General features: G+C 27.3%; 2 protein-coding genes across 2 annotated transcripts; both read left to right on the top strand.

Moving 5' to 3' along the window:
- Positions 1-4,701: 4,701 nt before the first annotated feature.
- On the top strand, positions 4,702-9,235 carry LOC145839093 (low-density lipoprotein receptor-related protein 1B-like). Its single transcript, XM_082946703.1, has 9 exons — positions 4,702-4,790; positions 5,007-5,128; positions 5,530-5,706; positions 6,227-6,447; positions 6,781-6,924; positions 6,986-7,145; positions 7,510-7,687; positions 8,230-8,405; positions 9,032-9,235. Exons 1-9 carry the CDS (start codon positions 4,715-4,717, stop codon positions 9,233-9,235), a joined length of 1,458 nt encoding a protein of 485 aa, XP_082802829.1. The 5' UTR covers positions 4,702-4,714.
- A 441-nt stretch (positions 9,236-9,676) lies between these two features.
- On the top strand, positions 9,677-17,301 carry LOC145838611 (uncharacterized). The gene is made up of 11 exons (XM_082946230.1): positions 9,677-9,833; positions 10,028-10,167; positions 10,363-10,493; positions 11,278-11,485; positions 12,064-12,198; positions 12,543-12,685; positions 12,915-13,020; positions 13,342-13,469; positions 15,845-15,917; positions 16,428-16,527; positions 16,863-17,301. The coding sequence occupies exons 1-11, from the start codon at positions 9,700-9,702 to the stop codon at positions 17,032-17,034; spliced, it is 1,470 nt and encodes a 489-aa protein (XP_082802356.1). The 5' UTR covers positions 9,677-9,699; the 3' UTR covers positions 17,035-17,301.
- The last annotated feature ends 191 nt before the right edge of the window (positions 17,302-17,492 follow it).

Here is a 17,492-nt window from a genome sequence, read left to right as displayed (position 1 = left end):
TAAGGGTTTTTATTAGTATGAAAGACAAATATTTGCCTGTTTTTTTATTTTTCATTTGAAGACAGCTAGTTATCAATTACTTTTGTTACAAAAATTCACAGCACTATTTCTATATTAAACTAAGATATGCATCCGTTAACACACTTCAACGGAGCTATGCAGATCCAAAATGTACAATATAGAGCGTTCAAAGAATAAATTCGAAATTAATACAGTTAAACTTTGTCTAAAAAAAATTATGACATTACTAAAAATTAGTTACATTTTTTGTACGTTAAAACAAAAATAATGAGAATTATCTTGTTATTAATTAATACTGATTACTTTAAAAAAACAGTAAAAGTAAAAAAAAAATTATCGTTTTTTTAAATCTCTTACATTTATCGCTTACAAGGTTTACTTGTGCTTGGAAAAATATAAATGAAGTAAAAATATGAACACTTATACAAAATTCAGTTTGTTTAAAAAAAAAATTATTCAGCTTGACACAAAAACATTCAAAAACTTTAGGAAAAATTAAAAAACTTATATTGAAGTTTTTGGTCATAATTTAATACCTAAAGAACGCTTTTATGCTATTGAACTTTAAATTTAAGTATTTTTAAACTAACTGTTTTTATGACCAGTAACCATAACATGTTGATATGTATAGTAACACAGTTATCAGAATATAAACAAAAATTGAAAACTCAAAATTTAAAGTTAATCGTTTGCTAACAAAGATTCTAGCTAAGCAAGTTCATTGAAATATATAGTAACGAACTTTTACTGTAATATTTCTTTATCAAACTAACATATGTTTCTGTGTGCTAACAAGTTAACACACTTCAACGGTGTTATGCAAATCCAGAGATACTGTATCTATATTAACTTTATCTGTTATACTGTATCTCTTGAACTTGTTTACCTTTTGAAATCAAAATATTATAGTAACTGGTCATAAAGTAGAGTTAGTCGAAAGTACTTATTTTAATTATTAGATTTAATCAAAAACTTCAATATAATTTTTAAAATTGTTCTAAAACTTTCAAATGTGTACATTATTGTGTCAAGCTGAGTAACATTTTTTTTCAAACAAACTGAACTGTGTATAAGTATTCATATTTTTACTTCATTTTGATTCTTCTAAGCACAAGTAAATCTTGTTAGCTAGTTATGAGAGAATTTAAACGATGGTAATGTTTTTTACTTTAAGTGTTTTTATAAAGTTATTGATATTGATTAATAACAAGATAATTCTCATAATTTTTTATTGAATTTAACGAACATTTAAATAATTTTTAGTTATGTCATAACTGTTTTTGTGCTACAAAAATTTTAGCTTTTTTAATTTCAAAGTTTTCCCATCATCTTGTGACAAGGTGCTTATAAAACTAAAACAAGAAATGAACCAAATCACTTGACACAGATCGCTAAAAAACAGTTCATATTTACCTAGCTAAGTTAATACTAATAGAAGATAATATTACAATAAGTAAGTTGTGCAAAAGAGTCAACTTTGAAAATACATTATTATTTAAATTACTCACTCGTGAAAAATAAATGTGTAAATACATGTTTTTCGCAAAAATTTCATTTGCTTAAAAACGTAATCCGTGCAAAATTATTTACTTCTAAAATCTGAACCAACCATAACATTCAGAATTTCGATTGAAAAAATATATTTTGTACATAAACTTCGCTTATGTGTATTTATTTACTAATTATTTAACTTAAATGCAGAACAAGCTAGAAAAAAGTTTTAGCAACTAAATAAACCTGTTTTTAGTTCATAAACTTTCAATATAAACGGTATATTACATCATTTTATAGTAGATTTTACTTTTTAAATATAAAACTTTTAACATATGTTTTTTCCAAAAAACTTAACTTAATCACTTTATTTTGTGATCTTTTTGATTTGTGCAATTCTTGTAAACTGAAAGTTTTTTTTTTGTCATAAACTAACTACAGTAGACTACCACTTAAGTACGCACTGTTTTTGGTACGCACCTCGCCTTAAGTACGCACTTATCTAGAAAGACGAAAAAAAATCCTAAATTTTTTATATATTTTTTAAAAATTTTTTATAATTTTTTTATATATTTATGTCAAATTTAAATAAACAAATAACCTGAATAATTGCTTTAACATATTTTCACATATTTATGTAGTGGTTGCAGAAAAGTGAAAAGAGTAATGATATTTGAGCTGTAATGCTATAAAATAAATAAATCTAGATGACACAGTTAAAAAAACCCACAAATACAACATAGTTAAGTCATAATTTAATTTAAATGTACACACATTGATGTTTTGAAAATGTTTGGTAAACACAATGTAGTTTGGTACTTTTCCTCTAACAAAACAGAATATGAAAAATATGACTTAATATTCTTTTTCATATCATTGACTGACATTGACTTTCTATATTAAATGTATGTATTAATTATGTAGAAACTTTTTATAGAAAAAAAAACATTTTAAAATCTATTAAAAAATTTTGCAGATTAGAATAATGTATTAAATGTTATTTAAAATAAAAAGACTTGTTTATTTGGTTTAATTATTTGGTGGCTAGTTGTAAGAAAGAAAACAAACAACTAAATCTAATATTATACGATGTCGTCAAAAAGCACGCACTACCCGTGCTAAGTACACACTTTTTGGTTGGGTTCAATTTGCGTACTTAAGCGGTAGTCTACTGTGCTTTTAGAAATAGACAACATTAAAAGTGATAGAAAATGTTCTAAAAGAAAACAAAAGTTGTGTAGCTTTGGTTTCATGCTATTTTTTAACGATGTAGAACTGCATAACTTTGTGAAGTGATAAGTAAATAAGAAAATATTAAACAAAAGAATTTCTATTAAAAACTAGACAACATTAAAGGAGAGAGAAAATGTTTTATAAATAAACAAAAGTTGTGTAGCTTTGATTTTATGCTGTTTTTTTTTAACAATGTAGAACTGCATAATTTTGTGAAGTAATAAGTAATTAAGGAAATTTACAACAAAGGAAGTTTATAAAACTAAAAAAGTGTAAATGAAATGTAAATAATTTTCATTTTAAAAAATCAAATATTATTTGATAATCGTGTAAAAGTTGTGTGTAGAGTTTAAAGCACAAAGCTTTCATGCTTATTTTTTATTATTTAAACAGGAAACTACACGTCATTTGACTAACAACAACGTCAGATACATACAATGTTAATGCTTGAGTATTCCTTGATTGAGAATTGTTTACAGCCTGTTTTACAATCAGTATGTTTTGTTATTATTAAGTTTTGTCGTTACTATTAGATTTTTAGTTGTGTTAAAACCAATTTCAAACTTTAGATAATAGTTTTATATAAATTTTCTAAGTAGTTTAATAAGTATATTACTTAAATTTTACAGGCTTGAGGTTCTTTATTTTTAAGAAAAATATTACTGAATCAATATTTTCAAAAAAATTAAAGGAAAGCGTCTAGAATATTTTTTCATATCTTAAACTATTTTTTGTTTAAATAAATTATTTGAAAATTAAGCTTACAAATGAAAAGACTAAAAATCGGTTGCTTTTTACCGTGTTGTTTTTTCTCAAACTAATAGTAAGTATTAAAAAAGCTTTCTTTTGATTAGTTTAAATTAAGAGCTAAAATGCTATGTTACAAAAATTAAAATTTTCTAAATTTGTTGTAATTTATGTTTTAGATTAAACAAAAATGTTTAAAGCAATGAAAACAATGGTAAAATTTAAAAAAACTATAAATTATTAACAGTTTGTATAAGTTTTTATCAAAATTTTGTTTTAGTAGCTTTAAAATGCAGAATTTTAAGAGTTATACAAAATTTTTTAACTTTAATGGTTTTTTTTTCGTTTACATTTTGAATATAATCTTAGAGTATAATTTAAGTACAATTGAGTATTTCTTTACATATTTTACGTATAGTTTAAAAAATTAAAAATTGTTTAAATTAAGTATAACATGTTTCAACAAGTACAAGCTAAAATTTCTTTACTTGTTTTGCAGTTAGCTTTATTTTAAAAACTGATTTTTTGTAGGTGCATAACTGTATGATGCATTTTTAGGAGAAAGACTTTTGTCGGAAATAAGTTTTAATACTTGTAGCATAGCCACTACTTTGTTTTATTATATATACTATACGAATTAAATGGACATGTGTTAAACACGTTTACTTACATACAAATATTTTTGTTATTCATAATTTCAATTTAACTGTTTTTTAACATCATTGGCATTACCTATACTAAGGGTTTATTAAAAGTATCAAAAAAGACATTAAAAAAATTCAAGAACTTATTTTATAGTTTTCAAAAGCAGTCAGAATGTATAATAATAATTAACATTAAAATTCCACATATTACATGTAAAAAATACACAGTAACAACAAAAGTTACCATTTAAGTCTACCAAAACGTGTTTATTTAATGGAATTATATCTAGCATAGTAATAAACTAAATTGTAAGCTAAACTTTTGTTTAATAAGATGTAAATTTTTTGAGATATACAAATTTTATTTTTAGTTTTAGATTTTTAGTTTTAAGCTCATATAATAAAAAAAACTTTTTCCAATATAAAGTTAGCAATGAGTAATGGCAAAAAAAAAACAATTTGATACAAGACTACATTGTTGAAAATACAGACTATGTTTATCATAAATAGTTGGTAAAAAGAATATTTGTTTATTTAAAATTAATTTTTATTCTATAACAGACAAACTAGTTTGATATATGAATATGAAAAATACAAAAACTACTGAAACATGTCTCCTTTATTTGATGATCTGTACTTTTGGTAGTGTTATAGGTATGTTTTTTTCTATGTTTTAAAAATAAACAAAAATAAATCTGCATAGCAGATACTTGTTATTTTAATTAAATTCTTTCTTTTAATATAATGTGAAAAATAAAACAAACGCTTTAAACTAAAAACAAGACAAGTATTTGTTAAAACTTTTTACTAGTTTGTTTTTAAAGTATAAGTTGAAAAAACAAGTGGTTATAACAACCATATGTATAACAGGAAATCAGATAAGTATCACCAATGTGCAAGGTGATGGAAAAGTTGAAACAATAAAAATAGATAATGAATTAATGAATCAAAAATCGGACTATCTTATTTGGTCTGTAATAAAATCTCGAACGGTAAATTGTTTGTTATTAAGAGTACTATCTAACATAATGTAAACTTTTTATCTCTATAAAACTAATTGAGTTAGTTAGAGTTTTAAAAAATCTTCGCAAAAAGATAAAGTTTTCTTCGAGATATGCGTTTAATTTAAACATAAACTGTCCGTTTACTTTCTTAAAATTAGCTAAAAAAACATGACTTTTATCGTTACTTCAAGATGTCTTTTTTAGCGTTGTCGAAATTAATGTTGTAAATCTATAAAAAATTAATTTGAAAATTCTTCGTTATTATCAAATGATACTGCTTTCATTAAAAACCTTTTTTTTATTAATAAATCAACAAAGTTTGTGATATTTCAGTTTATATTGCAATTTTTGGTGAATATATAAAAGTTTCACACTCGGGTATTTTCAAGACGACGGGCGACAGTTCGCTGGAGCTGGCGAGGATGGCGGGAAACGAGCTGGTCGAGTCGAAGCAGCTGGAGCACGTGTTCCACCACGACTTCAGCTCGGTGGCGGTCAACTGGCACGAGAGGCGGTTGTACTACAGCAATGTGAAGAACAAGCACATCGGCATCATCTACATGAAGGTTGGTGCTTTGCATGGGGTTTTATGCAGACAAAAATTAAAGCAGGGTTTTCTATCGATTATATACATAAAATGTATGTTATTTTTCTTCTTATACCTGTAACAGCTCTTTTGGCAAAATGAAGTTAAAGAGATTAAATTAATCTTTATATATAAACTTCTTTTAACCTGTATTAGTAAAACTATTAAAAAAATTTGGTAAAAAACTTTTGAACAACTTACAACTTACATAGCAAAGTTACTGTTATTATATATTTTTCAAATACAATAAGGTTTGATTAGTGCTAATTTTTTGTAGCTAATTAGGTACAAAGCAAATAAAAAATGTTATGTAAATTACTAAATTAAACAGCAATTAGTAAAATTTTGATTATTTGTTTTTTCTGACAGTATATCATTTTATATACTTAAACGATAAAAAATATCTTTTAAAATCAACATGATCAAGCTTTAATCAATACGATTAACCTAAGGTAGCTAGTAAGAACATCAAAAAAAATTTATGTGAACAAAACTCCCAGGACTTCGCGGATGACAAGGACACCCACCTGTTCGAAGTGGCGGCCAGTGACGTGGCGGTCGATTACGTCACCGACAACGTGTACTGGTTCGACTACAAGCACAACAGCTTGCACGTGGGCAACTCTGACCTCACCGTCAGCCACTTGCTCGTTGATTGCAGTCACGCTTCGCTGCGCAGCGGGAGAAAGTTCACCAAAGTTGAAGTCGATCCGATCAACAGGTGTTGTCTATACTTGTTTGAAACAGTACGTCAATGGTGGCGTGCTAAGCTGTTTATATACTTTTTAACATTTTTTATTTAGAAGAACTAGTTAGTTAAGACCTGTTTTATATTAAAGTTATTGAACGTTTATAAAAAAGAAAGATAACAACAAGCAAAATACAAGATACTTTTTATTTTTGAACAGTTTATATATTAGAAGTATGTATTTTACTAACTATCTAAAAGAATTATGAAAGTTATGATCAAACAATTAATTGTAGTAATAGAAACTAGTTTTAACTTTTGAATCTTTTGATCACACAACAAACTTGAAGACATTTTCAATTACAGGAAAGTATTCTGGACTGAAAGATACCGGGAAGGATCCTCATCAATTCAAATGGCAAATTTGGACGGCAGCGGTGTACAAACCCTGGTGCATTCCAACAACACTCGAAACATAGGGGGGTTGTATTACCACCACCAATCCAATAAGTGAGTTGTTATATTGAATTTATTTATTGTAACACATTAAGAATTTATTTTTAAATACAAGGTTGTATTGGACGGAAAACAACGAAATTGGAGAGGAGATAGAGATGGAAAAGATTGAAGTGATCATCAGCGGGTTCAGATGGCACGACTTCACTGAAAGCAAGCATTCTGAATTGCACAGGCTTCCCAGCAGAGACGCTTCCGGCATTGTTGTACATGATGTAAGTTTGCATTGAAAGAAATAATAAGTATTTATGAAAACTATTAACAGCTCAACAGAACTCTATTCCCAATTTTGATTTGATTTAATTTCTGAAGAGTTATTTCGATTTGTTTATATAGTAAGTAAAAAAGTTGTTGGTTTTAGTTGAAATAACTGGCGAGATAAGCAAAAAGTACTAATTCATTTCTCTTTATTAAAATAAAGCGTATTTATTTCTATCACACAAAAGTTTAAAAAAAAGCATTTTTATCAAACATACATGTATCAATTAAACAATATGCTAGTTTAGTAACAACTCAACATTTTTTTGGACTGTAAACTTTTTGTTAATTTCAAGACAAACTTAAACTTTTAAATTTCAGGACTTCGTTTACGTTCTTGACTTGGTCGAGTCGCAGATATTCATGTACAGCTTCAGTAAAAATTACGAGAGGATACGAACGTACAAGATCGATGTGGGAGTCCTGAGAGACATGCCCAGCTCACTGGTAGTTTACGGGCCGGACGTGCAGAACAGAAGCTCGGCACATCTGGAAAATAGTAAGTCAATGGTACTTTCATTCAACGACTGTTTGTAAATACACATCTAAAACTTTCACCAAGCATTTAAATGAAAATATTTATCAGAAAAAAATATTGTTTAATTTTTATGTTTGTACAACCAAACAAAAAAGTTTATAAATTGTTTTCAAGGTCTGTATATTGCATTTTTTTATGAAACTGCAAAACTCAAAAAAAAAAGTAATTTTAATTTCAACATTAATTATTAAAAATCCCAACTGTATATTTCTTACCAACAGTAAAAGTAAAATAACTATTTTACATTTCTTTATACTACTGATTGATTAACTTTTGGTATTGGTGCAATTAATAGAATTTTTAACGTTTGATTTATTTTTGGAAATCAAGTATTTTTTATGTAACTTTATATCTTAATACATTTTATTATTACGTTTCTATGCTTTCTTTGTTAAAAAAATTAATTTCAATCTAAAATCGTAAATTATTTTTCAAATAAATGCAACGAAACACTTGCAAACAAACTCGTGCTGATCTTAAAAATGCGAACAACACGTCAACAGATCCTTGCCACGAGCATTCATGTTCGGACATATGCGTTCCTTCATCGGACGGCAGGGCGGTGTGTTTGTGCGATTTCGGGTGCTTTCTGCGCGAAGACATGAAAACCTGCCATGCCGAGATCATTCACGACAATTTCCTGCTCATCAACGACGAATACCAACACAAAGTTCTTCAAGTGTGTTTAGTTTGATTATTGGTATTTACGAATAAATTTTGTCTCAAAAATTCAAAAATTATAAAAATAAAGTACCAACACAAAATTCTTCAAGTTTGTCATGATTGTTGTTGTTTAGGATTTAGTTTTATTTCAAAATTTTGAAACTTATTAAACAATAAAAGTATTGATTTTATGTGTATACGCATTACGTAATAAGTTTAGTTTGAGTAATTTTTTAATCATTACTTAATGCATGGTTTACTAACTAGTGTTTTATGTCTCAAACAGCTAGAATTTTTACTTGAAAAATAAATTTAATCTTATTATTTTAGAATTGTACTCATGAACATCAAAAGTGTTTGAAGTAATTATAAATAAGGAAGTAAATTAATTAAACTTCTATATTTAGTACTTTAGTTTTGTTGAGCATTGAACTATTGTTTTTTAATATGCTAATAAGTTCCTTTATTATAATAAAATATCGTCAAAAAACTGAAAGCCTTTTTGTTTTCATGTAAGTTAAGTCGATTTGTTTTAAAAGAACAAACGAACTTAAATGAAAGTCTAAACTTCAAAACATAACTGCTAATTTTCTTTTTTTTTCAAACACACGAACATATTAATAAAAACTCAACAAACTCCAGGCGGGTCTGGACGGCACCACGAAAGTGCGCAGCCTACCGGTTAACGCGAGCAGTGTGAAACAGCTCCACTACGACGATCACTGCGACAAGATCGTGTGGATCGACGACTCGTTGAACCTTTGGAGCGCTCATCTCAACGGCACACAGCAGAAGCGAGTCGTGAAAGAAAAATCCGCTCTAGGTTACATGCTTTTTTTTATTTAATAAAATCAAACATAAATTGAACAAGTCTATAAGCATGTGCTATTAGAAATATAAGTTTTTAGTATGTCCTTCTATGCAATTGTAGTTTTTTGCTCAAGTAAAACTTTTTAATGTCTTATTTTTTTCAATATTTTTTGTTGTTGTGACAATAACATAGAGATGTACATTTTTATAAAAGTAAGTCGTAAGTTGCGTGATTTTAGTTTTTAACAAGCTAACACAATTTAATTAGCTTTAGTGAAATACTAACTTAAACCAGAGCAAGCTTGTTAGGTTTTTACAATTAAGTTTCTTAAACTTTAATACTTTTATTAAAAATGTTTTCGAAGGTTGGCAACATTAGAAACAAAAGTTTTTATCAAGCTTTTCAAGAAAAGAATTTGTTCACGAAAATACCATTTAACATTTTTGCAGCGTTCGAGATGTCGGTGGACGAGCTTTCGAGGAACATTTATTTCTTCGACATGTCATCGTGGAACATTCTTGTGGTTCCCGTCTCCGGTGTCGACTCGGAGTTCAAAACTGTTTACTCTTTCAACACGCCTGTTAGCTCCTACTTCAAAAATTTCATGACCATGGAAGTCGCTTCGAGTCTTGGGTAAAAAATTATAATGTAATTTAAAAAAAACCAAAGGGTATTTTGAAAGTAAACTAATTTAATTTATAAAACAATGTGTGACTGGTAAAAACTGTTTTTAATCAAAAAAATACAAAGTTACTCAGCCAGTGTTTATAAACGTACATTGAGCCAAATAAAAAACAAATCAGTTTACTTTTCTGTTGCTTGTGTAGGAAACTGTTTGTATCTGAGAGCAAGTACAATGGCGACAAGTACGAGTATCAAATAACCCAAATGAGCTTAGATGGGAGCAACGTTCACAAGCTGATTGGTCTCGACGGAGCTTGCACTTCAATGGCCGTGGATCAAGAACGTTGGTTTTGTTTTAATGAAATTTTTTTAATTTGAGTTTTTAAGTTTGTAAATGCTGCATCTTAAAAGTTTGCAATCTATAAATGCGTTAGTAATTAAACACACTAAAAAATAACTCTGTGAAAATAACACACTAAATATGATAACATTAGATTAGAAGCAAACTCACATAGTAAATGCTTAACAACTTTTTTAGGAAAGATATTGTACTGGGTTCAAAAGTACAGCGGTTGGAATTTTGTTGATGATGATTATTATGTTTACATGTTTTACTGGTTTGACTTGACAAACAACAAGAATGGCAATAAAACTGTTCCTAATCATTATGTACGTTTTTTAACTATTGCATATAAATTTTAAAAAGTTAGTATCATTTTGTATTATACAGCTTTATAATTGTTATTCTTTGCCTGTGTAAACGTTTTACTTATAATTAAAACCAAGCAGTTAAAGAGAACTTTATGACTAAATTAAAAGGTTTATTAAAAGTATGTAATATAAAAACTTAACTGTTTGCATTGTAAAAAAAGTTAAAATTTTTGTAAGTATTCGAAAAGTAAATAGTAAAAATCTTTTTGGTAGCAATGTTTGGCTAGATAACTTATTATATTTTTTTCTTAACGATAAAAAAAGCGCTCAAAAAGTTTGGTCTAAGGACCTGGTGTACAAAGGAACCTTTCGGTTATCGAGTCGTACACCACATGTTTATAAAGTTTCTTGTGAGCTATAACACATTGTATTTTTAACATTTAAATATTTAAGTCTTTAGTAATAAAACAACCAGTTTAATAAAATTAAAAATGAAAGAAAGTAAAACTAAACGATAATTTACTGAATTCTGTGTTTAATAATGTACCTTGAATCTTGTTTAAGAACATAAGAACTAAAAAATATATAAAACTTTTATTTAACTTTTAAAAGGAGATAAACAACATTAATAAAACACGTGTGTAAACTTTAATTATAGGTTACAACCTCTTTAAAGAAAGTAAAATGTAATACGCTGAAATATTTTTACGAAAGTTTTTTATAAGTATTTTGTGCTTAAAAGGTGACTTTATTTTATTTAGTAATTTCACTTCAACAGTATTAAGGTTATTGTTGTTTACAGTACTCGCCAATGAAGCACGGAATAACGTTCTTCAGAGACCACCTTTACTTTGTGGATGAGTACCACGAAGTCATTCTGAGAGTGAGCACTGCCGATATTCTGAATTCAACTTCTTCCAACTTCCCCGATCACTATGGGCCGGAAAACGTGTACACCACTGCGGATATTCAGTTTTACAGCTCTTCTGAGAAAACAAAACATAAAGAAAGTGAGACCATGATTTTTTGAACTAATTTAGCTACTTATTTTTGAGTTATGCATAAAAGTATATTGTTTTGAACACCTTTTGTCCTGTTTAGTTTTTCATAAAAATATTTGTTTACTTGTATAATAAACCTTTTTTTACATTGTAAAGCTAAAAATGCTTTACTGTATCAGTACAAAACAAGTTTAAACTGTAAGTTAAAACTTTATTGTAGTTGATAATACTTTTTTCAACAAACATAATTGACTATTTAAAGTTGCTATTGTAATTAAAATTTTTGTTGATATTTATCTTTAAAATTTAAAGCGTGTTTACAATAAAAATGTAGGCTGTTTGTCTCGCCTATACATCTATAACATAATACTACGGTGCTTACAACTGCCCTCTACATGACTAACTTACAAGAAATGGTTCATGTTTTTAAGATATTAATAAAAAGCGTTTACTATGCAACTTAAGTAACTCATTAAATTAATAATCGGCTTTTTACAATCATTAAAAAAAGAAGGCAACAAAAAAATGTATTTAGTTTTTGATATGCTTACAAAGAGCATTAAAGTACTTCAATTAAATATTTTCAGACCTGTGTGCTTCCAATAAATGCAGTCAAATTTGCTTGCCCCATCGTAATATGGACGAACAGTCAGTAAAGTGCCACTGCTTTGATGGATATAAGATGGCAAAAAACAATACTTGTGTAAATGAAAGGAAGAACGGTTAAATTATAATATACATTTATTTTTACACTTATTAGTTTCTTATTTGTTGCCTCACAAATTTGTTCTTAAAAAATGTTTCAATCAGTCAGTAAGATTCCTAGCTATATAAAGTTCTGAAAATCAGAGCAAACATTAATCGAGACTATTAATTGCTGTACTTGAAAAATAATATGCTTAGTTTTCAACAGTTGAGAAGGAAGTTAGTAAAGTTTTTTAGATTTTTAATAAATGCAACAATTATCTCGGTATAACATACTAAATAACCCTGTTTTTTGTTTTTTACAATTAAAAAACAATACATCATAAGTTGTTTAATTCAACTTTTATGCTAAATTCTGTAGATCATACAAACAAACCACGTTTCTCAAGATACAAGGAACAAATAATTTTATACGCCGACGACTGCAAAAAGTATTCAACAAAAAAAATTAACGACCCAAATGCATATGATGCTAAAGGAAACAAGCTACAAGTCAAGTCTCAGGTACATTGTAATATAAAATGAAACTTAACAAAAAAGTGTTGTTTTGGAGTTGTATTCAACTAAATTTTTATAAATCATTTAACTGTTTTAATTAATATATATTTTTCTTATGTGTTTCAACATTTAAGTTAACAACTCAGTGAATTTGTAAAAATATCTGCTAAAACTTAAATTTGTATGAAATTTTTCATTCAAACTTTGTATATGACATATATTTGATGTTTTTTAGGGTAAAAGACCAAAGTATCATGTTGGGGAAACGTACCCGATAACATACACTGCCACAGATGCAAAAAATAATACTGCTACAGTGCACACCATAGTTCATGTTCCAGGTGTTTAGTTATATATAAAAATAAAGAACAATTATTTATGTAAACTGTCGCTAAAGGACTGGTTAGAACTGGTAAAAATATTTTTTTAAGATTATTTTTAGTGAAATATTGAATACAATGCATTTAAAAATATTTTATTTGCTCTTTTGACATTTGTCAATATTAGCTACCTACCTTTTAGCAATTAAAATCTATTTGCCAGTAACAAAATATTTTTTATTTGTTTTTTAAGTGATATAATTTAATATTTTCATTTTCGAAAACTTTAAATTATCAATATTGTTTCTATTTCAACCTTACTAATACGTAAGTTTTCGGCAGAGAAAGTGTGTCCCCCCTTACAAATGTACCAGTCGTACTTATCGATCGATGTCAACAACGCAACTTGTCAGAACGAAGTGGGATCTGTCATTACAATCAGCTGCAAGTACACTACTCTCAAGTTCAATGTGAGTTACAGTGTTTTTGATGTTTTTTGTGCAATGTACGTTAGATTTTGTGAACCCAATTGGTAAAATTAACTAATTTAATTTGTAAACTAGTGTTTAAGTCATAAACATGTTGTAAATTTCCTTATCGAATTATACTTAAATTCCGACAATATGGTAAAAAAAATAGTTTTATAATAATAAAGTGTAACATATTATTCTAACCAAGTTTTGCAACATGAAATTAGTTATTTTTAAATTATTAGTGGTTTTACAGTATTAACCAGCAATCTATATTTAAAACTAATTTAAATAGTATTTTCTAAATGAAAATTATTTTCAAGTTAAAGTTATGGCAGTTGTCCGCAGCCTTTTAAAATAAGAAGTTTTTGTTAACAAGGTGTTTTTCAAACTAGTGTAATCATTTAAACAAAGATTTAAAAAACACACACACTCAACTTAAAATAAAATAATCTTGATGTTTGCATTCTAATTGCTGGCGTACACTACAAATATCTATATTTAATTTACTTGATTAAGATTTTTTTAATTAAAATGTAAGTTGCGAGATAAGGATTTCTACTGGACAGACCAAATTTTGTTTGCAATTTCTAAGTTTTACGTTTGGTTGTTAACTATTTAAGCCAAAACTATTAAGCAACACTGTTTGGAAATAGCTTGCAAGTAGAGAGATAACTCAGTACACTTTTGTAACTTTACTGCTATTGATTTGAACTTTGTAATCGTAAACTTTGTGAGAGTTTTAAACAACTGAAGTTTTTTTTTTAATATTTAAAAGTGACTAAAAATAAGTTACAAGTTTTTTATTTATATTTAAAATAGTAAATAAACAGTGATTGTTTAACAAATATGAGAAATCATGAATAAAAATTTTTTTTTTAAATAATTTTTTTTTATTATAACACAGTTATAATAAAATAACTAAATATTCTTAATGTTTTTTTTTAATACAAATAAAAGTTCTTTCGTATACTTTCTTTAGTATCAAACTTATGGTCAAAAATTGCTCCAATAATATTAACTAGTAACAAATTAAAACAATTTAAAACTTAACAAAATTACAAGAAAGTATAAGTAAATAAAACTTAACACAACTATAATAATTAATTCAATAAAGCTTACGTTGAGTCATAAAATGTAACAGAACTATACAAATAAACTAAATAAACCATAAAATTAGTAATGTAAAGTTATAAAGTAAACAATGTAGTCAAATAAACAAATTTTATTTTGCTTGTATAGTTTTGATTTCAGGCTATTGTTCTAGAACAGGATTTCCCAAACTTTTTCTTAAAAATAATTAAAAAAGCTATGGCCCATTACAACGAAATTACTCAAAAAATTACCATTTAAAATCCTAGGATCTTTTTTTCATCATAAACCCCAAAAAACCTAATGTAAGTTTGTTTAATGTTATGGCGTTGTGGCACCCCTTTGGCTCCTTTACTGCTCAGTGCTCATGCCTGCCTAAGTTTCTGTCATGGCCCCCAAGCAGGCCACTTGGCCTACTTTGGAAAACCCTGTTTTAGAGTCTTTAAAAGAAGACCATTACATGCTGTTAAAACTATCTACATTTTAGTTTACAAAGAATTCTGATTTATTAATTAAATTTTTCAATTACTATTTACTTAATGTACTTTACCAATATCCTATTTTACAATCTATTTTTTTAAACAAACTTTTTAGTAGTTGTTAAATGCTTTATTTTGTTTATAATATTTTACCGACGTAAGTCGTTTACAAAAACATTGAAAGTTGTAGATTACATCAATGGTGTTTGGGTTTAGAAGTTTATTTTTAATTCTTAATCTCAAATAGATTATTGGATTTATAAACACTCCGAACTAAGTGATCTGTAAAAGTTATCTCTTAAATTTTTCAAAATATTTTGATGTGACCCAGTTTTGATTGTATAGTAACTTTAGGTGTAACGAACACATCTAAATTAAAAAAAAACAAGTTTTGCTTCTGTTTAAGTAATTGTAGACTTAACGATGTCCAGTGGATATGCTACAGCCAAAAATGTGAAAATATTTTATTTGGCTCTAAGATATAGACTGGAAATTATTAAGTTTATAAATGTCAAAATAAAAACCAGATTTAGTTTGAAAATTAAAACTTAAAAAAATTATATTTTTTAGCTAAAGTACACTAGGATAACTTAACAATTGAAAGTTCATGTGTTGTACTAATTACTCAAAAAAAAAAGTTAATTCTATCAGCCGTATAACAATTAAGTTTATTCATTTAGTAGTTTTATTTGTTGTGATGAAGTTGTAATAAATATACTTATAATCTTTGTGTTTTATTGTTAACAGTATAAACAGTGTAGAATACTAAATAAAAAGTATATAGAAATTCAATTTACAAAACAGATGACTTGCAAACCGGACGGAAGCTGGTTGAATGAAGAGTTGCTGTTTTGCCCTTCACCTTTCATCCCACAAGGTCAGTTTGCGACATTTTGATTGCTTGAGCTTTCAAGTAGTTTTCACGGTTATAAGTATTTGTTTTTAAACATTTTGTGCTTGTTAAAATATAGGTTCATTTTTATTTAACAATGTGTGAACAACGAATAAAAAAAATATGTGAAAAGTTCAGAACATTCTTAATTTACATGTTTGTTTTATTGATGCATTTATAAAATCGCCTGTTTTATTACTTTTGATAATGCAAATTTAAATATAACTTCGTTTCCTTTATAACATTTACATATTTAGCAGTGAAATATCAAGTTTTAAAATATCGTGGAGCATGTTCAAACTATCTTTATCAGTAAAACTTTTGAGATTATGTCAAATTTTTACTACTTTTTAAATTATTTGTTAAAATATATAGTACAGTTAACAAAAATTATTTCAAAATTCTTCTAATGATTTTCTAATACACACTTCCTTATTGAAAAAATAATACAAATATTGCTTTTTAAATAAATTTTTTTGAACATTTTTGTAACAGGGAGAATTATCAAACCAAAAGCTCCGAGCAAAGCAGTAATAGTTCTATCATTCTTGGCGGGAATCGCGTTATTAGCAACTATAATGCTGTACGTGGTCAGGTAAGAGCAAAGTATTATGTTTATCTTTAATCTGCAGAACATATGATTTTAGCGGTTAGTGTTAGCTTTTTTTTTTCTGAACAGTGTACTGAAATTTAAAACTTTTGTTCGGTAATATGAGCACACTAAGATCTTTTTAGACTATAAAAATAAAATCTTGAAGTAAGATTAGTAACACTGACAATTAGAAACAAAACACTGTCAGTTTATTTAATTTCAAAATTAAGAAGAAAAAATAAAGCACCCAATAGTTCAGCTTTACAACAAAAAAAAAGGTCGAGTTTTAATAAAAATTGATGAAATTTAAATCCGAACTTAGCGCCTACTTTCCACAGGAACAAAACGAACTTTAAAATCCCGCAAATGTTCATCAGACGGAGGTACAGGCGGGGCACTCACACCGGAGACGTGCTGTACCTGATGAGTGACGATCAGAGTAACGTGCAGTTTCAAGATGAGGGCATGTTGAGGGAGCTGCAAGATCTCAACCAGGAGCAGCAAAGATGAACATTATTCATATGTTTTTAATTTACTTGAAGCCTTAGGAATGCTGCAGTTTCAATAATTTATACGGTAACATGACAATTCAAATTCTGGTAATAGTTTTAAGTGTCTACACGTCAAAAATTAATTTGAATTAAAAGTCTACCTGAGTTCTAACCAAGTATAATAAAGGGTAAAAAATATATATTAAAATAAATGTTTCCTAACGATTTGAAACGTCGTAAATTACATCTTCGTGCACGCAACTTATACTTCTTTACTTTATTTGCTGATTGGGTGGTTTTATAAGTTATCAAAAATTAAACGTAAAATATTTATTTATTTTTATGAGAAGATTAATTTAAATTTCAAAAAAATATTAACATTTATTAGTCTTTGCAAAACATTTTTTGATACGATATGCTTTAAAAGCTTTTAAGATAAGGAAATGATGTAGTTAGGCGTTTTATTATATAAATTTT

Source organism: Thalia democratica, chromosome 6 (assembly GCF_965202585.1).
Source record: "Thalia democratica chromosome 6, ktThaDemo2.hap1.1, whole genome shotgun sequence".
NCBI classification, from domain to species: Eukaryota; Metazoa; Chordata; class Thaliacea; order Salpida; family Salpidae; genus Thalia; species Thalia democratica.
The sequence above is the reverse complement of the archived record's forward strand: the minus strand, read 5'-3'. Positions and strand labels throughout refer to the sequence as shown.

What these genes read in the sequence shown, in the direction of transcription:
- LOC145839093 (XM_082946703.1), top strand. Translation starts at nt 4,715, where the DNA reads ATGAATATGAAAAATACAAAAACTACTGAAACATGTCTCCTTTATTTG. An exon ending in TACTTTTGGTAGTGTTATAG is followed by an intron (nt 4,791 to 5,006) that starts GTATGTTTTTTT and finishes TATGTATAACAG; the next exon opens with GAAATCAGATAAGTATCACC. An exon ending in TCGGCATCATCTACATGAAG is followed by an intron (nt 5,707 to 6,226) that starts GTTGGTGCTTTG and finishes CAAAACTCCCAG; the next exon opens with GACTTCGCGGATGACAAGGA.
- LOC145838611 (XM_082946230.1), top strand. Translation starts at nt 9,700, where the DNA reads ATGTCATCGTGGAACATTCTTGTGGTTCCCGTCTCCGGTGTCGACTCG. An exon ending in GAAAACAAAACATAAAGAAA is followed by an intron (nt 11,486 to 12,063) that starts GTGAGACCATGA and finishes AAATATTTTCAG; the next exon opens with ACCTGTGTGCTTCCAATAAA. An exon ending in TGTAAATGAAAGGAAGAACG is followed by an intron (nt 12,199 to 12,542) that starts GTTAAATTATAA and finishes TAAATTCTGTAG; the next exon opens with ATCATACAAACAAACCACGT.